Genomic DNA, 23705 nt, shown 5'->3' with positions numbered 1-23705 from the left:
TTTTATCTATTCGTCTATTGAAGGGCATCTAGGTTGGTTCCACAGTCTTGCTATTGTGAATTGTGCTGCTATGAACATCGATGTAGCAGTGTCCCTGTAGCATGCTCTTTTTAGGTCTTTAGGGAATAGACCGAGAAGGGGAATAGCTGGGTCAAATGGTGGCTCCATTCCCAGCTTTCCAAGAAATCTCCATACTGCTTTCCAAATTGGCTGCACCAATTTTATTAATGACATTTTTAAAAGATATACGATAATGAAAAAATATCAGCGTCTTTTTAATGGTGTTTTACCATTGTTGTTTTAGTTTGGAGTACTAGGGATTGAACCCCAGGATGCTTTGTTATGTTTTACTAAATCTACAGCCCTTTTTACTTTTTATTTAGGTATAGGGTCTTGATTAGTTGTCCAGGCTGACCTTGAACATGCAGTCCTCCTGCGTCAGCCTCCAGGGTCACTGGAATTACAGTCTCATGCCACTATGGCCCAGCCTTTTCAGTTTTTTCATGCAAACAACATACATAATATGAAAAATCATGGGAAATATGAGCTACTGCAACTCTGTAAAAAAATTATAATTGAAACCAAATGTAGGTACCTAGAAGAGAGCAATTTTGATGAGATAACAAGAACCAAAAAATTTAATTAGTACCATTATTTCTTTTTATTGCTGGGGATTGAACTCAGGGCCTCATGCATGCCAGATACACCAAAAAGTTTGAATTATTTTCTGACATCTAGTATAACTACCATTGAATAATTGCAATATATTTGCAGCAATGATTATTTTCTATTATTTTTTGGTCAATATTTTGTTTATATAATTTATACAGAATGGCAGTGTTGCTGGAAATGTAACTCAGTGGTAAAGCACTTGCCTAGCATGCTTAAGGCTTGGGTTCCATCTTGAGCACTGGATAAAACAAACACGAACAAAAATGTGTAATATGCTGGGTGCTGAGGCATGGGTCTGTAGCTAATGGGGAGGTTATTTAGGAGGCCCGTACAAGAAGATTCCCTTGCTAGGTGCCATGGTGCATGCCTGTAATCACAGCTGCTCAAGAGGCCGAGGCAGGAGGATGGCAAGTTCAAAGCCAGCCTTAGCAATTTAGCAATGTCCTAAGCAATTCAGCAAGACCTTGTCTCTAAATAAAATATAAAAAAGGGCTGGGAGCTAGGCATGGTGTCACATCTCTGAAATCCCAGCAGCTCAGGAGGCTAAGGCAGGAGGATTGCGAATTCAGAGCCAGCCTCAGCAAAAGCGTGGCACTAAGCAACTCAGTGAGACCTTCTTTCTAAATAAAATACAAAATAGGGGTGGGAATGTGGCTCAGTGGTTAAGTGTCCCTGGGTTCAATCCTGGTACAGAAAAAAAAAGAAGGAGAAGGAGATTCCCTTGAACTCAAGAGTTTGAGGCCTGCCTGGGCAATATAGGGAGACCCTGTCTCCAAAAAAAAAAAAATCACAAAGAGATGGGATGACTTGAATTATCTAAAAGAAGGATCAGGGGGATCTGTGGTATGTATCACCACAACTAATTGGGAGGCTGAGGCAGGAGGATCCCATGTTGGAGGCCAACTGACAACCTAGTAAGACCCAGTCTCAAGATGAAAATGTTCTAGGGATATCGCTCAGTGGTAGAGTGTTTACTTTGCCTATGTGAGACCCTGAGTTCAACCCTCAGGACTGAAAAAAGGAAAGTCTGAAATAGAGATCAGCAAATACAGCCTGCAGGCCAAATTCTTCTCTTGGCTCCCTATTTTTGTTTGGTTTTGCCTTTTTCTTTTTCTTTTTTTTTTTAAATTTTTTAGTTGTCAATGGATTTTTACTTTATTTATTTACTTATATGTGGTGCTGAGAATGGAACCCAGGGCCTCGCATATGCCAGGCAGGTGCTCTACCCCTGAGCCTCAGCCCCAGCCTTGGGTTTTGCCTTTTTATCTTCTGTTGTTGTGGTATTGGGGTCAAAGGCAGGAAGTCCTGCAGGCTAGACAGGCACTCCACCACTGGGCTACACTCCCCAAAACAACTTTTATTGCTTTTCATTGTTAAAGGTAAAAATGATGGGAGGGAGGGCCTGGGCATTGTTTTGGACTGAGTTCCTGAACTGGGTCCCAAAAGGCCAGGCCAAAACAAAATGGAGTGACTCATGCTACATACCATGTAATCAAACTGGGACTTTCAGGAGGCAGTTAGATCCCCAAACAGACAAGTTTTCCTGGAAACGGGAGATTCCAGCCTACCTGAGTCAGGGTAGTAAGGAAGTCCCCGGGGCTTCAAACCTTATCAAATGTAGCAGCCTGGAGCAACCTGATCATAACTACTAGGCTCTTGTTTTCTATTGTTCTCTTTCCCTGTTCCCACCTTACAAAGTCCACGGCTGGCCCAGGGGATTTGCATTCTAGTCTGTAGAATAGAAGCCAATGGAATCTATCATTAAATTTGCTGTAATTTTGCCTTTAACATAACCAAAGAACCCCAACCAGCAGCTCCCTCTCTGGTTTCCCATGGCCCTGGGGACACAGTCAGAAACCTTAGCCAGGACTCAGGGTCCTCTGCACCCTGGCTGACCTCTCAGCTTTGTCCTTTGCTCCTGGCCCTCCCTATTTCCCCTCCAGCTCCTTGAGTCTCAGATTTTGCCAACTCTCCCTTTGGCCGCCAGGTTCTGATGCTTAGGCTCCTAATCAAGAACTTCCTCTTGCCTCTCAGAATACCTGCTTTCCCCCACCCTCAGGTAGCTGGATTTACTAACACTGCCCCTAAAAAAGAGGTCACCTCCACCTGCTCCTGATAGGCCCTGACTTCTCACTGACCCTACCCCTCTCTCACACCAGGTCCAGATTTCCTCACACCTTACTCTCCATTGACAAAAAAAAAAAAAGTGGGGTGGGGTAGGGGGAGGACTGAGAATGTAGCTCAGTGGTCAGCACTTGCCTAGCATGTGCGAGGGCCCTGGGGTGGATCCCTAGGATGACAAATAAAATAAGAAAAGTTTTGTTTTTGCAATTTTTTTTTCCAAATACGAAAGCTATTCAGCTATGTCTTCCCTTCTCCTGTCCTTTCCCACCCTTCTCTTCCTACATCCCTGCTGTTCATTGTGACTTACTGACTCTGTAGGGAGCAGGCCAGGCCTGAAGCTAGAAGCTCACTTCTAATCTCCTATTATTTCTTGTGCGGAAGCGCTTCATTCATTCAGGCTTTTATCACATTTTCTTTATGCATCTTGTTCTTTCTACTTTAGTTTATGGCCCTTGGAAAGTTGGGGTAAGCATTCCTGGCATATAAAAACTATGTCCCTAACTTTTAGCCTGGCTTGCGATGCAGGCTCGCAACTTGAATGTTGTCTTCTTCAGAGTCCTTCTGTAACTATTCTTTTTAAATGTGCCCTGTACACTTCCTTTCTTGCACTCACATAGAGTCTATTCTCTAAGGGGTCAAGGACCTCCTCTGTCTTATAATGGTGGTCCTATTTATCCCAGTCCCTAACACAGTGTCTGCTATAGAGAAGTTTTGAACGAGTAACTGAAATCTGACTAGTAATACAATTAGGGTTTGGCTTGATGATTTCCATTCATTCCTCAAATGTGAGTTCATAGCTTCTGGAGGATGTGGAAAGGGTCAGAGAATGTCTCCTGAATCTGAAGTGAGTGCTCCTTCTGAAAGAGGACAAGTCATACTAATATATGAGGGATTTATCCATGGAAGTGTTTACCCAGAAGTTCAGTCATTCATAAAATTGTTAATACAGGGCATGGTTCCCATCTAACAACATTTATTTGAGACTAGGGGTGTAGCTCAGTGGTAGAGCACTTGCCTACCATGTGATGTCCTCGGTTCAATCCCCAACACTGCAAGGAATTAATTATACAGAATTATAAAGCCAGTGACTACAGTTCTGAAAGGATATTGTATTCCTGGTTTTATCCACAGCAGTATCACCGGCAGAAAAGGAATTCCATTGAACAAAGTTCTATACTACAATCTTGAATTTTAAATGACTTCAGAAGTGGTTGTACATGGACCACAGGATAAGGGTTTTGGGATTGTTTCCCACATGAACCCCTGCAACATGTTTTCTAATTCCCAATCCTTTTTTTTTTTTTTTTAAATCAGGGTTTTGCTGAGTTGCTTAGGGCCTTGTTGAATTGCTGAGTGACTTTGAACTTGCAATCTTCCTGCTTTAGTCTCCCCAGTTGCTGGAATTACAGGTGTGCACCTTCCTGCTTGGCAAGATCAATTAAATCTTGATGGAAAGATGAAAATAGTGATTAACAAATACTTCAATGACTTTGATATTTTTGTCAATTTCTTAATTCTTTTTTCTCACCTTTTGTTTTATTGTCCTCTCCTCATTTTTGGGTACCATGATTGAATAGATTTCTGACCATCAGATCTGTTCTTAAGAAGCAAACTGGCAAGGCTGCTTTTCTATCCAGACACTGGGGAGCTCGTGGCACCATGAAGGTCTTCTGTGGGCGAGCCAATCCCACTACAGGATCTGTTGAGTGGCTGGAAGAGGATGAACACTATGACTACCACCAGGAGATTGCCAGGTAACAAGGGCAGGTTCATAGTTGGGACTACAGCTGGATTGTGCACTCTTCTCAAAGCAGATGCCTGTAATCCATGCTGGGATGACTCCAGTAGACTGTCACTCAGTGCTTAATGATCATAGCTGGTGTTATTCATGAGCAGGTCTGTTTAACCAGGAAGGTATCTGTAGAGTTAGGTACAGTCATGCCCATTGGAGTGCCAGACATTTGTAGCTGCCTTACCAGTCTCAGAAGATCTATCTAGTATTGTAAAGAAGACCCAAGATTCAGTACTAGTGGAGTTGATGAAATTTTTGTATCACTGAAATGGTGACCCACTTACATAGGCAGATTCTCTTGAGTAAAAAAGAAAAAGAAAAATGCTTTTTTTTCCCCCTTAGAAGGGATGTTTGAAAGTATGTGGTTGTAGTTACTGAGCAATCATTAAGCGATTTCAACTTGCAAACACTGTGCTAGGACTGTGGAAACCAAGATGGAGAAAATTGGTTTTCCATCCTTAAGGAATGTGCAGTTTTATGGAAGAGATAGGTATAAAAAATTATAGCATAGCCAGGCATGGTGGTACATATCTGTAATCCCAGCTTCTCAGGAGGCTAAACCAGAAAGATAGCAAGTTCAAGACTATACTGGGCAACTTGGCAAGACCATGTCTTGAAAAAAATGAAAAGCTTGGGTTGTAGCTCACTGGTAGAGTATATCTGAATTTAATTCCCAGTATCACCAAAGTAGGTGGTGAGAGAAGGTGCTGAAAGGTCAGTGGAAATCACATTGTAAAGAGTTGGAATAAAACACAGGAAGAGGAACATGGGCTTAAGTATGGGCTTCACCACTTCTTAACTTGGCCATGCTATTTTACTTCACCAACCTGTAGTATAATACCACATGCCTTGTTAAATAATATTCATGTCACTATATAATATCTTTATCTTAGGGCTGCTTGAGATTGCATGAAATATGTGTCTGCTACAGAATAAGGGCTCAACACTGTTGCCTTACTTCTAAAACTTTGTACATTATTTTCTGAGTAATTAAAATGTTAAGTGGGAGAAAGAAGATCAGGTTGTATTTTGGAACACTTGCTGAGAGCAGTATGGGGAATGGGATGGAAAGAGGAATTCATTTGGGTGAATATTGCAGGCCCAAAGCTTAGGCAGTAGAGATGGAGAGAGAAAGAGACACCTTTGAGGGAGCTTGAGTTTGGTAACTCAGAGTTTGAGTTTGGAAGCAGTGATGGAAGGAGAGAGAAAGTTGAAGAAGCACCAAAATTTCTGATAAGAGTGACTAGGGGATGGAGCTACCTTAGCTATCCCCTAAGGTAGAGGGGATACAGGAGGAATGGGCAGTGTTGAGGAAGGGAAGGTGATGGAGATGATGTGTTTGGGTTTGGACATACAGATGGATATGCCAGTGGGTAGATAGACATGTGGGTCTGGAGACAGAGGATCTTCTGAAATTAGTGGAGTTAAAACAGGGAGGGGTTATAGTCTCTGAGAGGATGTGGAACATGAAAGGCTGAAGAAGAAATCCTGCAGTAGCTCAAGAGGCAGAAGCAGGAGGGATTGGCCAGAGTGAAAAGGGGGAGAGAGTTTTAGGAAAGATGACATGCCCAACAAGGCTGCTGAGAAGTCCTTGATGATTGATGTTTAATGTTAGTGACAGCAGTGAGCTGGTGGTGGTGAGGGAAAGTGAGTAGCTGATGAGGCAAGAAAGATGATGAGTGAATATGCCTTAAAAAGTGGGCAGGGAACTCATTTTCAAGATTGTTTAAATCTGTGTTTTCCTAGGTTGCAATTCTAATTAACCCCAAGTAAATATAATTTTCTTTACTCTCAACTAGGTTGAATTTATTCTTTGTTAGCATAGCAAAAGACTGGAAACCACACAGTGTAGTATTATGGGAGAAAATGAAGTGCAGAATTAATTGCAGACCATAGATTTGTAAATTTCTATGGCAGAATATATGGATAAATGATTCTCCTCCCTTTAATACTTTGTAGTTGTTGAACTTTTTTTTTCTTTTTTAGTTGTTGATGTACCTTTTTTTTTTTTTTTTTTTTTTTTTTTTTGGGCAGCTTGGGAGGCTGAGACAGGAGAATTGCAAATTCAAAGCCAGCCTCAGCAACAACAAGGTGCTAAGCAACTAAGACCCTGTCTCTAAATAAAATACAAAATAGGGCTGGGGATGTGGCTGAGTGCCTGTGAGTTCAATCCCTGGTTACCACCACCCCCACAAAAAAAATAAAAAATAAAGAGAAGTGAAGATGCTAGACATGATGGATGATGGCCTTCACTTACATAGCAAATGTGTGATTTTCCTTTCCCACTTCCTCCTCCTAGCATCACCTGCCAAGGTGCACATGTATGCAAGCTTAGGTCAAGGATTAGGGATATTGAATTTAGAATTCTTCCAAAGGAGGAAATTGTATAACATATAACATGATCAGGATGCTAGTGGCTATGAGATTATTAGGACAGGGCTAATTACCATAGCATTTTGGGGTCTAAGAAGGAACATCTGTTTCTGAGATTTTTTTCTGTAGTACCAGAGAATCACAGCTTTTAATTCTATTATAATAACTTAAAATGGATGATTTGTTTGTTTCATCTGATTGAAGAATGCATTTATATTTGTGAATGCTCTTCATGCGTTGATGTGTGTCATTATGAACAAAGGTTTCTGACCTGTCTTTTTTTGTCTTTTAGGTCATCCTATGCAGATATGCTACATGACAAAGACAGAGTAAGTGTAAAGGGAAATCATTATTTTGATATGGTGTATGAAATCTTGGAATATGAGAATGTTAAAAACTTCTGGAGATGGATGCAGTGATGCATGCCTATAATCCCAGCTGCTTGAGAGGCTGTGGCAAGTGGATCACAAGTTCAACTTGGTGAGACTGGCTCAAAATGTAAAAAGGAGCTGAGAGTATATATAGTTCAGTTGTGGAGTGCCTGCTCAGTACACACAAGGCCCTGGGTTTAGTCCCCAGTACTACAAAAGAAACAAAACTCCCCTAGGAATCATGATGTGATAATAATACTAAGAGGCAGTATTGTGTAATGGTCAGGCAATTAATCAGAAGGCTGGATCCTACCCCTGACTCTGTTTTTTTCCTTTCTTTTTTTTTTTTTTTTGCACTCTTTAACTTTATTAATATAAAAGTTGGGGGGCTGGGGATGTGGCTCAAGCGGTAGCATGGCATGTGTGGGGCACTGGGTTCCATCCTCAACACCACATAAAAATAAAATAAAGATGTTGTGTCCACCAAAAACTAAAAATAAAATAAAAAAAAAGATAAAAGTTGGATATATTTGTGTTGTACTATATGGCGTTTTGATGTGTGTATATATGTTCATATCAAGCTATGTTCATATCAAGATTTTAATATATCTTTACCTACATGCTTCTTTTGGTGGTAAGAATATTTAAAATCTACTCTGTTAGTAGTTTCCAAGTGTACCATTCATTAGTATTAATTGTAGTCACCATGTTGTATAATAGATTTCTAGAACTTACTCATCCTGTATAACTGAAACTTTATACCCTTTAACTATACCATTCTTTGATTCTAAGTTCCAACTTCTTTATATTTGACATATAAGTCAGATAATGAGTATTTGTCTTTCTCTGTCTGGCTTTCAACTTAATGCCCACCCTCAAACCCTGGCCCCATGCCCCCTGTCCATTCATGTTGTCACAGATGACAAGATTTCCTTCTTTTTCAAAGCTGAACGGTGGGATTGCATAGTCTGCCCTGCAGAGCGGGTCCTTTTTGCTGTGGCTTCCAGGAGATTTGGCCAAAAGGCATTCCATCCCAACTTTTTTAAAAATTTTTATTTTTTTATTTTGAGACAGAGTCTCACTAAGTCGCTGAGGCTGGCTTTGAATTTGTGATCCTCCTGCCTCAGCCTCCTGAGCCATTGAGATTATAGGCATGTACCACTGCACCTGGCAGGACATAACTTCTTTCTATCTTGATGGCTCAGTGAAGTAGAGATATCTTATTTTACATCTGTATTGGTTTGGCTGAATAGGTACCCTGATCTTTCTGTTGAAAATAACAAAAAAATGATGGAAAAAAATATCTGTACGTCTTTTTAAATTGATAAAGTTAATAAGGAATATTAAGAGACCATTAGATTTGGGGATAAGTTTTTATGCAGCAGTAAGTAACTAGTACAAGACTGGTATCCACAGGGCAACACTCTTTGACCATAGTGCAATCAATTCAGAGATCTCAATACAAGAATATAACTTAAAAGATACTAAAAGGAATGTAGTTCAGTACTATAGCACTTGCCTGGTGCCTGTGAGGCCCTTGGTTTGATCTCTAGTAAAGCCAGGGGGAAAAGTCCATAAGAATGTAGCTAAAGTAGCTGGGCAGAGTGGCACACACCTGTAATCCAACAGCTCAGAAGGCTGAGGCAAGAGGATTGTAAATTCAAAGTTAGCCCTAGCAACTTAATGAGACCCTATGCAACTTGTCTAAAAAAAATAAAAGTGGCTGAAGGATATGTCTCAGTGGTAAAGCACCCCTGAATTTAATATATGTGTGTGTGTGTGTGTGTGTGTGTGTGTATATATATATATGTATATATATATGAATGATACATACATAAGTGTACATACATATGCATATAAATTTATGTATATAACTAAAGAGCTTGATGGGGTGATGCATGCCTGTAATCCCAGCAACTCGAGAGGCTGAAGCAGGAGGGTAGCAAAGAAATAAGAGATATAAGAGGCATATAAAGAGAAAGGAGGGTAGCAAGTACAAGGCCGGTCTCAGCAATTTAGTGAGACTCTAAAGTAACATAGTGAGACCCTGTCTCAGAAATTTAAAAAATTGCTGGGGAATGTGACTCTGTGGTTAAGCACCCCTGGGTTCCCAAAAAAGGCAGCAAGAACACAAAAAGCTTACTGCGGTAATGCTTGCAGGGAGCCCTTGCCTCACCTAGGGCTGAGAAAAAGGAGAAATTTAAGGTTTGCAGAAACTGGCTGTACAGGCTTGGGGAGCTGATGCTCTCACCTCTGAAAGGGATCACAACTTGAGGGCTGCTGCTTCTCTGAGAGGGTTCTGAGGAGGCTTATTATGGAGGTTCTGGGAGAAATTGGGTCTGAAACCAACTGCTACTCATGAGAGGACCCTGACCAGAGCAGCATCCTTGTAGGAAGGAGCAAGATTCTCCCTGCTCCTACCATCTTGTCACCCTCTTATTCCCCCATTGGCTGTATCTAACACCTAGGAGGAAAAAAAAAAAAAAAAAAGCTCTTGTCCCAGCATCACTAAGCAGAGTATAGAAGAGTGAATGAGGAAGGAATATGATCACTTAATAATGAGCTGGAAGCTGATGCAGTGCTCCTGAAGTCTTAGAAGGCCCACCCAACTCAGCTGGCCACTGTTGTTCCTCCAGGGGCTGGAAAGGTCAGTGGGTCCTGATTAACATTGTTGCTGCAAACCATGATTCTCCAACTCTGCAAAGCACCTTTTTACTTATTTATAATAATTGGTGTGAAGTAACAGCTCTTTTATTTCTCTCTTAGAATATAAAATATTACCAGGGTATCCGGGCTGCCGTGAGCAGGGTAAAGAACAGAGGACAGAAAGCCATAGTTCTCGACATTGGTACTGGCACAGGACTCTTGTCAATGATGGCTGTCACAGCAGGTGCCGACTTCTGCTATGCTATTGAGGTGAGCTACACTGTTTTGAGCGTGTGTCCTGTGTCTTAAATAGAAAGTGCCTTATGCCTTTGCACTTTCTCTGTCTGTTCATAAACATTTATAGAGGGCGTGTTCCATTCCTTGTGCAGAGCCAGGTTCTTAGCACTTAGAGATGAGTCAGATGTGATTCCATGACCTCATTTGCTGCTCTGAAAACAGTGGCTCTTAGTCTTTGGCTGCACATCAGATTTACTGAGGCACTTCAAAGATACTGATGACACGTACATGTGGTGGCATGCATCTGTTGTCCCAGATACTTGGGAGGCTGAGGTGGGAGGATCACTTTAACCCAGGATTTTGAGACCAGCCTGGGCAACATAGTGAGACTCCCTTCTCAAGAAAAACCTTTTGCCAGTCCTCCCCCATACCAACAGGTTTTTTTTAAAAAAATTTTTTTAAATATTGATGGACCTTTATTTTATTCATTTATTTATATGCAGTTCTGAGAGTCGAACCCAGTGCCTCATACATGCTAGGCATGTGCTGTACCACTGAGCCACAACCCCAGCCCCCACCCCCACAACAGGTTTTGATTTAATTTTTCTGGGTTGTGGCCTGGTGTTGGGAAATTGGAATATGCAGCAAAGTTAAATGTTCCTATGGAGCAATCTATCATATGTTTACCAATCAGCTATTTCTTAGAACATTAAACATAATTTTCTGAAATGTAAATAATGTATATTATAGGAAATTTGATAAATATAAGTTGTTTATTAACCCACAATTAACCATTGTTAAAATTTGGGGTGTACAGGGGGGTGTAAATTTAAGTATTTTTCTCTACAAAATTGGATTCAGTTATTGAGATGGAAATAATAAAGATCAAAAATAATAGTGACTTAAAATAGGTTTTTTTTTTTTTTTTTTTTGCTATTTCATGTAAAGTCTGGTGGTTAACAGTCCAGCATGTTCTCTCCAGGCTTTTTTCAGCTCCCTGCCCTGTCATCCCTACACTGTGGCCTCTGATACTCATGTTATAGAAAGGTGGCTATTTTAGGCTAAGGAAATATTGTTTGGAGAACAGTGTTATTCAGTGTCTTGGTAAAGGACATGATAGATCAGGAAGGTAGAGTGCAACCAGTTTGTCTAGGACCTACATGCCACAGTAAAGAGTTTTAAATAAAATTTTGAGTTATTAAAAAAAATTGTTTTTTGGTATCAGGAATTAAACTCGAGGGCTCTTAATCATTAAGCCACATCCCCAGCCTTTTTTTTTTTTTTTTAACATTTTATTTAGATCAGGATCTCGCTAGGTGGCTTTGGGCCTTCCTAAGTTGTTGAGACTGGCTTTGAACTCACAGTCCTCCTGCCTCAGCCTCCTGAGCTGCTGGAGTTACAGGTGTACACCACCATACTTGGCCTGGTAGTGCTGAGAATTGAACCCAGGGTCTTGCACATGTTAGCCAAGCACTGTACTGTGGAACTACATCCTCAGCCTCTTGAGTTAGGTGTATTTATCCTGAGATAAAGAAAATGGACTTGAGGTCTCCATGAGATCAAGTCCTGAGAGTTATAGTACATGTGTGAGAAACTATGCACTTGTCATGGAATTTCATAGAAAGGAGTAAAAACCTCTTCTGGGGGCTGGGGTCGTGGCACAGGGGCTGGGGTTGTGGCTCAGAGGTTGAGTGCTCGTCTAGCATGCGTGAGGCACTGGGTTTGATCCTCAACACCACATAAAAATAAAATAAAGGTATTGTGTCCACCTGTAATTAAAAGCAAATAAATAAATATATATATTAAAAAAAAAAACCCTCTTCTGTACTTTAAGGGACTCACAAGGGTATTTGAGCAGATACAAAGAAATCAATTTTTTAGGATGGTTGACTTGATAGCTTTAAAGTAGATTTTATTGTTTTGGGCTTTGTGTATGTGTGTGTGTGTGGGGGGGGTGGGGATTGAACCCAGCGCCCTGCACATGCTAAGCAAGCACCCGACCACAAAAGTCCCAAAGTAGATTTTATTATCTTTAATTTGCAAATGAAGAAACTAAGACTCAGAGAGGTTAAGGACTTAAGTCCTGCAATTAATAAACAGGAAAGCTAGACCTGAAACCAAAGGCTCTGTTCCTAATTATGTAATTCACTTCATAGTGGTAGCTTTGATGGGAGGGAGTGTGCAAATTTGTGTGTTGTTTTCCTAGTGCAGGTACGTAGGAGGGCAGAGGTACCATTGACTGGTTAGAGGAACCCAGAGGAATATGCTTAATTGGTTGGAAAGATAATACATTTATCTATTTATTTATTAATTTTTAAAGAATTTTTTTGATATTTATTTTTTAATTTTCGGTGGACACAACATCTTTTTTTTTTTTTTTTTTAAATGTGGTGCTGAGGATCAAACCCAGAGCCCCACGCATGCCAGGTGAGCACGCTACTGCTTGAGCCACATCCCCAGCTCAAGTTAATACATTTATATTGGATGTGTTGAGTCTGAGAGATGCTGGTCCTATGGCAGGAGCTGGTACATGAATAGACTGCCACCACGCCCTGCCCCAACGTATATATTCTTTTTTTTCTCCCAACATATGTATATATATATATATATATATTTTTTTTTTAATATTTATTTTTTATTTATAGGTGGATACAATATCTTCATTTGTATGTGGTGCTGAGGATTGAACCCGGGCCGCACGCATGCCAGGCGAGCGCGCTACCGCTTAAGCCACATCCACAGCCCAATACTAGTTTTTATATTAAACGTTCTGTGTATTTTCAAGAAATTAAGATAGGAGAAGATACTTTTTATATTTATTACCACATATTNCCCCCCACACACACACACACACACACACACTCACACACACACAAAAGGTCTGGGAATATAGTTCAGTAGTAAAACACCGTGGGTTTAACTCTAGTAAACTCCCTCTCCCCCAAATATAGAATTTCCCCCTTGATTATAGTAAAGAAATATGTGTTCGTAGTTGAAAATGTGGAAAATACAGAAAAGGATTTGGAAAGAATGAAAATCTTGTCATTGTGACCAGAGATTTTGTCATTTGTTGTATTTCCACTCTGTGTATGGCCACATATGACTTAGTATGTTTTATGTACTAATGTGGTTGGAGCTGTGACTCTAGACTAGGCAGGTTGGAAATTAAGAGTTGGAGAGGTTTATGTTTAGGGAGACTTGCTGAGTTCATGGAAGACTTCTGGAGAGGGAAGGATTTGTGCCGCCTTGTGAAGATGGGTTTGATATGGCAGGTGGGGGTCAGGATAGGGAAGCCTTAGGCTGGCCTGTGGACAGTGGGGAGATCTGTGTGGCTAACTAAGCATTGTTCAGGGGAAGAATTGTATGGGAGCTGGGGGATGGCTGTGAAGGTTAGGTGGCCTGCATTTAGATGACCTTGAGTACCGTAAGGAAATGTAGGATGTATTCTGCCAGCAGTGGGCATCTGGAACAGTTCTGAGCATAACTGTAATTTGTCCACACTTAATCTAACATAATAACAGCCTCAGTTTCCTCTGGAAAGTGTGGCACACTTACCAGGTTTTTGAGGCAAAGTCCTTTCATCTCTATAGCATGGCAGTGACACCTATCGCCCTTCCTAAGAAGTGCAGGATCCTCTCTATTCCCGCTTTGCTGGGTATGCAGTGGAAGCTCCTAAATGCATGTTAATCCTGAATCTCATCCTTTTATGTTTACTTGCATGACACATATTTGTAGAATAAAGCATTTAAGGATTTGGAAAGAATGAAATCTTTTAAGTTAGAAATCTTAAGACCAGAATATCTTGCTAACCCTAGACGATAGGATGTATTTATTGCTCACTTTTCCTTGGGTTTTGGCTCTGATTTCCAGGTTTTCAAGCCTATGGCTGATGCTGCTGTGAAAATTGTGAAGAAAAATGGCTTCAGTGATAAAATTAAGGTTATCAACAAGCATTCCACTGAGGTGACTGTAGGGCCAGGTGAGATCTACATCGCCTGTGTTGAAAGTTTTATTTGTTCTTGTATGAGAGAGGAAAACATTTTTTCCAACTACCTAGAATAAATCCAGGTCCTCTGTGTAGTGGCTCTGACTTTATGCACTTTGCTTCTTTTGATGTTTATCAGTCTACTAGTTAAAACAAATCAGCTATGAAAACACCAGAGCTAATCAAGTGTAATAGCAGTCATACAAACAAAAGCTTCTTTTTCCTTTCTTTCTTTTTTTTTCAGTACTGGGGATTGAACTCAGGGCCTCACACATGTTCTATCACTAAGCTATATCTCAAACCCTGAAAACTGCTTTTGCTTTATGCAAGTTGGAATTCTTATATGGCCAACCTCTCTAAAGTTTGGTCAGACAGAAGTAAAACTAAGATAGCAGGAAGAAGCTTATATAGTTCTGATATCATGTCTCAGCATGTAGCATGTGACATTTTCCTGTATGGTACATGCTCTTGAGGTATCCAGCGCATTTTTAATAGTCTAGGAATTTGATTCAGACTTCTAAAATTTCACATGCCATGTTTAGAGAGCACAATTGAAACATTTGCACACACAAATAAAAATTTTCTGTGGTATGTTATGGGTATCACTAATTTTTTTGAAAATGCAATATTTTAGGAGTGAAGCATCTATCTAAAGTCAGTATGTTTCTTCATTTAAAAGAATATTGGGCCAGGCGCAATGGCATATGCCTGTAATCCCAGCAACTTGGCGGGCTGAGGCAGGAGGATTTTAAGTTCAAAGCCAGCCTCAGCAACTTAATGAGGCCCTAAGCAACTTAGTGAGACCCTGTCTCAAAATGTAAAATAAAAAGGGATGGGGATATGGCTCAGTGGTTAAATGCCCCTAGGTTCCACCCCTGGTACCCCCCGCCCCCTGTCTNATAACTCTCAGGACTTGATCTCATGGAGACCTCAAGTCCATTTTCTTTATCTCAGGATAAATACACCTAACTCAAGAGGCTGAGGATGTAGTTCAGTGGTAGAGCACTTGCCTAGCATGCACAAGAGTTTGGGTTTAGTTGCCAGCACTGCAGAAATAAAAGTAACAATAATAATAATGATGATAACTGAAACGATTGTTCTTATATGAAGAATCTGAAATATATAAAAGAACAGTTTTGTCTTTTATTTTAAAACATAACAAGCATACAAATAAGTGTGGAAATCATCTATTTTTTAAAAAAGGGAAAAGAACACACAAAATTTATTATAAGCCTAAGGCATGGGAGTATTAGACTCCCGTTATCCAAATTTTAATCAACGTTATCAGGGTATGATTCACATAAAAGAATGAACTTATTTTAAGAGTATTGTTTAGTGAGTTTTGACAAATAGAAACACATTTGTAACCATCACCACAATCAAGATAATAGGCTATTGACACCATGCCCAAAAGATTCCTCATGACCCTGTACTTAGTTCCCAAATAGCCTTGGCTCTATTATACCCATTGATGCACTTTCTTTAGGATAGGTCTATCCTTTCTAGAATTTCAAGGAAATGGAATTTTAGCAGTGTTGTCAGTGTGTACTCTTTTGTTTCTGCTTTTTTAGTTTATCTTTGTAGTTTTAACATTGTTTTATTTCTGCCGTCTCTTTCTTTTCTAAGAAAAAAATTTAATTGATTCATTTTTATTCTGGCTCTGGGTCACATTTTTTCTTTTTCATATGTTTAGTAATTTTTTTTTTTTTTTTTGGTACTGGGGTTTGAGCCCAGAGGTGCTTTACCACTGAGACAGGTGTACATCACCGTGCCTAGCTATTGTCTTCTTTAAAAATGTTGGCATGAGTTGGGTCACTTGACTCTACCCAGTAGATGCCCAGAACACTCCCCTCACATCCATCATTTGGGCCAACTAAAAATGTTTCAGACATTTATAAATGTCCCAGTATCTAAGGCAGGGCAAAAGTTTTACCTGTCAAGAACCACTGCTGGGCTGTGGATGTGGCTTAAGCGGTAGCGCGCTCGCCTGGCATGCGTGCGGCCCGGGTTCAATCCTCAGCACCATATACAAACAAAGATGTTGTGTCCGCCGAAAACTAAAAAATAAATATTAAAATTCTCTCTCTCTCTCTCTCTTTAAAACAAAACAAAACAAAAAAAAGAACCACTGCTCTAAGACTACTTTGACCAGACTGTTATGGTATGAGTAGGGCCTCTGCAAGGATTCTGTAGTCTGGGGTGATCAAAACTTGAGTGTTCCTAGTCCTCTGAGGGTTATGGAAATTGTTCAGCTTTGCCTGGCTTTGCGGAATCTTACCCTGTGTTTAAGATTTAAGGAGAACCCTGTGTGGTTCAGAAGCCCTTGTTCTGTATAACTTTTTCTCTGGCTTCCTCCCCTGATCAGTTCTAGCTGCCTCTACTTTCTTGAATCTAGTTTATGTATGTGTAGCTCAGTAGGACTGCTGTGCTCTGCTTTACTTCTTGGCCCTTGGACAAATATCTGGAAAGTGCCAAAAGCCAGAGCAGTAAGTAGGAGCATTCACTGATTTGTTTCTCTCTTGGGGAACAATTTGTGTTGCCTCTTTTTCACTGTCTAAAACACTTGCCCAGTTTTTTGGTTGATGATGGTGGACAAATAAGTCTGATTCCTCATACTCCGTAGTGTCCCAAAGTGGGAGGTCTTTCACTTTTGAAAATTTGTCTTGACAGCATGGAGACTAGCCTACAAAGGAGGCCTTGCATGGAATGCTGTTCCTGTGACTCTGCTCCATGCCCTTGTCCAGGCTTTGTTCACAAATACTCTGGATTAGGCCAGGTCCCTTGTGTGCTTTCTTCATACTTTTCCTTTGGGCACTTATTACTGCAATAGCTAAATAATTAAGTAGTTGTCCACTTAATTTCTGTATCCCTTCACAGCTGCGACATGCGGTCATGGTCCAGGTAGATCTTACTAATAATTCCATTCCCTATCTGCACATGGCCTGGCACATTAAGGGATTCAGAGATAATTTGTTTAGTGAGTAGATTGTTAACCTTGCTTGGTATGTAACTTCTTGTAAATGGACTTTTTTTTTGGTACTAGGGATTTAACCCATGGGATTTGTTTTTAACCCCATCTCAACAAGTTGCTTCATCTTTGACAAGTTTGGTATCTTCCTATTTCCCTTCTCTAATCATTGCAGGATAGGTGTTTCTCCGATTCATTCCTTTCAAAATCTCTCTTCCTGGGTCCCAGGGGCATTTCCTAGTCTTGGTTCTTTTTTGTTATGTTCTTTCTGTTCTCAAATGTGTGTTCTCCAAGGTTCTGTTTGTGCCCTTTTTACAAATGGCATATAAGTTTGTGGTTTGTTCCCCAGAGATGGATTACGTAGCAATCATGGGTAGTAGCAGTTGCTTACCCATCCATTCTGTTCACTTGGCAAAGATTTAGGAAGTGACTGGAGTAACTGCCCCACTTTACGCCTCTCTGTACCTCCCCCTCACACTAAATACCAGGTTCTCAAGAAATATTTATTAAAATTCACCAGATCATAAAGTTTTGTATTTATTTTAATGAAGCAAATTGGGACGATACATCATTTTAAGTTTTATAATTGGCTTAAAAATTATTTTGGAAGGGCTTGGTGATTGATTGGCTGTGGAATGACACAGTTTTGTGTGTGTGTGTGTGTGGATTGAACCTAGGGCCTTGGGCATGCAAGGCAAGCACTCTGCCCACTGAGCTATATCCCCAGCCTGACAGAGAGGAATAAAGAATTCAGCTAGTGTTCACTAGTTGACTATTAGTGGATGCTGTGTTGTCCTAGGCACCAGGATACAGTAGTGAATGGGTAAGGCAGGGTTCCTGCTCTTTGGGAGCTGGTAAATTATGCCATTTTTTGGGCAATGTGATTGGGCAGAAACACATCAAGGAGGAGCAGATATGTGGCAGTAGGGTGGGGTCTGTTTGGGATAGTGTATTCCAGTTGGATTTTGGCATCACAGAAAGATGGGCAAGGCCACTTGAGTGAATGGTCTTTGTGCCAGGAAAAATAAGTTTTTTCTTTACCTCTTTTACTAAATACTGCCATTAAGCACACAAGTGTACTTCAGAGGAAGGGGATGATTTTTTTATCTTTGATGTCCTAACCAATACCATGTGAGTCAGAGCTCATTCTCTTTGTTTTATGAATGAGGCAACTGATGGTCAGAATCGAGGATTCAGGACTAGAAAGCAAGATCCAGTCCAGGCCTGCAGGACTTCAGGCATAAGCTTTCTCTACTACAACCTGCTGAACCATTTTATGTTTCTCTTTTCTAGCATCATCTGTGTGACTTGTCCTCTGTGTAGGGAAGATGAGTGGGCTTTGTCAAATTGTAATTCATGAGTCATTTTAAGTGTTTACAGTTGTTTCTCCATGATGAATGGCCCCTTCTAAAGTCTATTTTGTCTCTTGGCTCATTAAAATTTATAATTTTGTAGAAGTAGCATTTCATTATAGAGGTTTAGAAAACAAGAGTTAACAACAACAACAAAAAACACCCTGTTCTAAAACAGCAGTTATTTAGGAGATTGTTGGGTGGCAAGAAACCAACTTAATTAAGAGGATTTAATGGAAGGAATCTGGGGATTCTAAATCATGAATTACAATTTTGGTGGTTGTAGTCAAGACTCCCAGTGAATAAGTCATCAGACAACCTCTCTTGCTTTGGTTTTCTTGCCCTTTTTCAACAGCCTAGAAGTATTTGAAGTACTTGTATTCAGTTTTTTCTTTCCAAATAATTTTGCTAGTAAGGATAGAAAAAATTCAACATAGTTGACTGATTTATTTTCAGTTTGGACAATTTGGAACTTCCCTCACCCCCGTTTTTTCCCCGTCTTTTTGTTTGTGGTTTGAGGGATCAAAATCAGGGTCTCAAATATATTGGGCAAGTGCTCTACCTCTTCAGCTATAGCTCCAGCCTTCTCTAATTGTATTTTTTTTTAAAAAATATTTATTTATTTATTTTTTTAGTTATCGGCGGACACAACATCTTTGTTTGTATGTGGTGCTGAGGACCGAAGCCTGGCCGCATGTACACCAGGCGAGCACGCTACCGCTTGAGCCACATCCTCAGCCCTCTAATTGTATTTTTATCAGATTTTCTTTTTGGGTTTTTATTTATATTATTATTATTTTTTTCAAGACTCTCCCCCAGTCTTAAACATACAGAAAAGTTGAAAGAACAATGCAGAAAGCACCCATTTTCCTTGAACCTGGATTTGTGAGGTTGCCATTTTTCCATATATATATATTTTGTGTGTGTGTGTGTGTGTGTGTGTGTACTGAACCATTGGGTTCTCTGACACCATTCCCTTTTGTTTTTCAGATGGTGACATGCCATGCCGAGCCAATATCCTGGTCACAGAGCTGTTTGACACAGAACTGATTGGAGAGGGAGCACTGCCCTCCTATGAGCATGCACATAGGCATCTTGTACAGGTAGTGGGGTCAGGGCCTCCCTTGGGAGTGTTGTTTTGATTTCAGCCACTGTGCACACAGTGCTCACTACTGCATCTTGTTTATCACAGTTCTTAGTAGCTCTTCATACACCCTGAGGCACCTGTTAATGCTTGGGAGGCATAGTAGTGCTGAGGTAGAAAGACCCTGTGTAGCTGGGCCAGTGTTGCACACCTATAATCCCAGTGACTTGGGAGATTGAAGCAGGAGGGTCATAAGTTTGAGGCCCCACTGGGCAATTTAGGGAGATCTTGTCTCAAAGTAAAAATTAAAAAGGGTTGGGGCCGGGGATGTGGCTCAAAGGTAGAGCATTTGCCTGACCTGCATGAGTCCCTGAGTTCAATCTCCAGCACTGCTAAATAAATAAAGACAAATTTAAAAAGGGAGAATTGGGGATCCCAGCATAGTGCTAGAGTGCCCCTGGGTTCAGTCCCCAGTACTGGAAGGAAAAAAAAAAAAAAAAAAGAGAGAGATTCTATGTAATTACAAATGAGTATCCTTTTCACTGCCTGATCCCTAGTGCCTGATGTGTAGATGGATGGTTGAAGTAGGAGAACAGCTAGAGAGAAGGCTAGAGCTACATCCAGCATGTCAGGTCAGTTGAGGGTGGATGGTTGTCCATTAGACTTTGAAGTGAGGAGGTTCTGGTCCTGGTGCCTGGGGAAGAGTGTGCTGAAAGGATGCTTTTGAGTCCTGGGCTAGAATCACTGCTTGGCAGTAAGACTTAAATTCTGTCTTCCAAGTAAGTCATAGGAGTTCATCAACATGGTGACAATTAAGGTTTATTTTTGAAGTATTTAATAGTACCAGATAGCTAGGAACTTAACTGATTTAAATCATTTTAGGTGTAATTTATATTCTTTTTGAAATGTAGTTCCTTTTTTTTTTTTCTTTTCCTGAGGGCATAAGACTAAAAACAATGCACTATCCTGATAGTGGGAAGGTATTAGATATTACTGAATTAGCCTAATGAACAATAGTGATCAAAATTACTGTGGGTCAGATGCCTGATTTATTGTTGTTCTTTTGTTTTGTATTTACATAAACTTAGGAAAATTGTGAAGCTGTGCCCCACAGAGCAACTGTGTATGCGCAGCTAGTGGAGTCCAGAAGGATGTGGTCCTGGAACAAGCTGTTTCCTGTCCGTGTTCAGACCAGTCTTGGAGAGCAGGTCATCATTCCTCCCTCAGAACTGGAGAGATGCCCTGGTGCACCTTCTGTCTATGACATACAGCTGAACCAGGTGTCACCTACTGACTTCACTGTCCTCAGTGATGTGCTGCCTATGTTCAGGTACCAAGGAGCCTCCCTGAGTGAACAGGGCTTTGAGACAGCTGATGAAATTTGGGTCTTTGGAAGTTATTTTTGCTTGGGAAGAAAACCTAGCTGCAACCAAGTATCCTTTGAGTTCACCATAGAAGCTTAACAATGCAGTGTTGAGATTAAATTATGTTTCAATTCCTGAATATCCTTTCACAGTGTGGACTTCAGCAAACAAGTCAGTAGTTCAGCAGCCTTCTATAGCAGGCAGTTTGAACCTCTGGCATCTGGCCAAGCTCAAGTGGTTCTCTCCTGGTGGGACATTGAAATGGACCCTGAAGGGAAGATCAAGTGCACAATGGCCCCCTTTTGGGCTCATTCAGACCCAAAGGGGCTCCAGGTAAGAGGCACTAGCTGAACACATTTGCATGTAATTCAGGAAACTTGTATACTTTTGTTCATGGGAAAGTAACCCATTGAGCCTTAGATGGTAAGAATTTAGAGACAGAAGGAATGGTCAGAGTTAAGAGTTTTTTCTTTAAAAAAAAGCACAGGGAAAAAATAGAAAAGAAGCACAGGGGACTGAGGATGGAGTTCTGGTAGAGTGGGTGCCTAGCTTGACTTGTGGCCCTGGATTCTAGCCCTAGTGCTTCAAAAAATAAATGAATAAAAAATTAAAGCACAGACTAGCTATGGTAAGATAGACGTCTTGGGATGAGTTCATGATCATCACCAAAAGTCATGGTTTGCAACACAGAAGTCTTAGTTTTGCTGTTGTCCTTCATCCTGGCAAAACTATTTTCTTGGGATACTTCCCCTCAACCCCAAATAATTCCAGGAGGCAAGGGCTCAGATAAATGTAATAGAGAACCGCAGACTCACTTTCTGCGGCTTTAAACTCCCATCTTCTATAGCTCAATGGAAAGTGGGCGAAGAACATGAACTACAAAAAGGAAACAGATTACTCATCAACATGTGATAAGTTGTTTACCCTCACTCATAGTAAGGAACTACAACTTTAAACAGCAATGAAAATAAAAACTAAATAAAGTACTGTGAGATACCATGTTTACCTATTAGTGGATAAATTTGGTAGCACACTTGATGATGAAACTTGGGGAAAAAGCAGGAAAGTGAACCATCAGAACACCCATTGAGCACAGTGTGGCTCGGTCCTGGTGAAAAGTGATGCCACTTGTACATATTTGGGCTCTGGTAGATTTGCGTATTTGCAGAAAAATGTACATGCAGAATGCTCACCAAAGCCCAACTTAGTAGAAAAAGAACAACCTGAAGACTGCCTGTAAGAACTCCTTGGGTCATTATCCTATATCCTTTCGGTGAATGAGGTAGCTCTCTAGGCATTGATGTGGAACAATCTCCAGGATGTTTTTTTTTAAATCAAACAATAGTCTTTATTTTTTCAAGTGCTTTAAGTAATTCCATTTAAAGCTTAAAAGAAGAGGTCTCAGGGAATTCTTGACTGCACTAATCTCATCCACATTTTTTATTTTGTTTTTTTAATTTATTCTGATTTGTTATACATGATGGCAGAATGCAGTTCATTTCATATTACACATATAGAGCACAATTTTTCAAGTCACTAAAATTATACACAAAGTATTTTCACACCATTTGTGTCTTCATACATGTACTTAGGATAATGATATCTAACTCATTCCACCATCATTCCTATCCTCTACCTTCTTCTTTCCCCTCCCTCCCCTTTGCCCTATCTTCAGATCCTCCATTCCTCCCATGCTCCCTCTACCCCATTGCCATTATGAGTCAGCATCCAGGATGTATTTTTGAGTGAAACAAAAATAAAAATGTTGAGCCAGGCATGTTGGTGCATATCTGTAATCCCAGCAATTTAGGAGGATTCCAAGTTCAAGGCCAGCCTGGGCAACTTAGTGAGACCCTTTCTCAAAAACAGTGAAAGGTATTTTAGGGCCAAGATATAAAACCTTCTCTCTACCTTTGAGCATCTCAGGCACCATCTTTTTGGTGTTACTACTGACTTTTTTTTTTTTAAAAGAGAGAGAGAGAGAGAATTTTAATATTTATTTTTTAGTTTTTGGCGGACACAACATCTTTGTTTGTATGTGGTGCTGAGGATAGAACCCGGGCCACAAGCATGCCAGGCGAGCGCGCTACCGCTTGAGCCACATCCCCAGCCTCTACTATTGACTTTTGTTCCAACTTTCCTCAGTAGCTTTAATCCTCTGTTGGCTAAGTGCCCACGCATGTGCACATCTGGGGGGGGGGGGCTGGTCAGAATTCAATCTTAGAATGTTAAAATTTTATTTGCATATCCTTAGATTGTTATTGTGTATTTTCTCCTTTAATCCACATATAAGACATGCTAAGTAACCACAGCAATACACAGACTCTGAAAGTTCAGGTACAGGCTTAGTTCCTTGTGTCCAGGAAGCAGTGATGTGGTTCTGGTCCTTAGTTCTTCAGACTATGAATCCTGTGTCCTTTCTCTTAACAGTGGTAACTTTTCAATTGTCTGGAATTTGAAAGCTGCTAATGAATTTCCCTCATGAATTCACGAGACTGCTTTAATCCCATTTAGCCTGTTGTACCTTGGAACAGAGGTTTTGCCACCAGCTTTTTAGCATTAGGACCTGGGGGACTCCCTGTGTGGAGAATGTGGGAAGGACAGGTGACAGGGAAGCACCCTAAGAGCCACAAGGGGTAAGGAAGGCTTCTCCTGTCATCAGGAATGAATGACAGGTTTAAGAACTTGTTTTATTTTTTTCTTCTTGTTATTATTGTAGTTTTTCCAGAACATACCT

The 23705-nt window shown here is 40.5% G+C and overlaps 1 protein-coding gene across 4 annotated transcripts in view; it reads left to right on the top strand.

The window, feature by feature from the left end:
• The window catches only part of Prmt7 (protein arginine methyltransferase 7), a 50724-nt gene that overhangs the window by 720 nt on the left and 26299 nt on the right, over positions 1-23705 (top strand). For all 4 annotated transcript variants that reach the window (XM_048792543.1, XM_015496163.2, XM_015496162.2 and 1 more), the window contains exons 2-8: positions 4374-4550; positions 7254-7290; positions 10099-10248; positions 14086-14194; positions 19511-19623; positions 20693-20934; positions 21121-21301. In XM_048792543.1, the coding sequence (XP_048648500.1) occupies positions 4374-4550; positions 7254-7290; positions 10099-10248; positions 14086-14194; positions 19511-19623; positions 20693-20934; positions 21121-21301 (1009 nt within the window). The remainder of the gene's footprint in view (positions 1-4373; positions 4551-7253; positions 7291-10098; positions 10249-14085; positions 14195-19510; positions 19624-20692; positions 20935-21120; positions 21302-23705) is intronic.

The sequence above is a fragment of the Marmota marmota genome, unplaced genomic scaffold, assembly GCF_001458135.2.
Source record: "Marmota marmota marmota unplaced genomic scaffold, marMar, whole genome shotgun sequence".
NCBI lineage: Eukaryota > Metazoa > Chordata > Mammalia > Rodentia > Sciuridae > Marmota > Marmota marmota.
The sequence above is the reverse complement of the archived record's forward strand: the minus strand, read 5'-3'. Positions and strand labels throughout refer to the sequence as shown.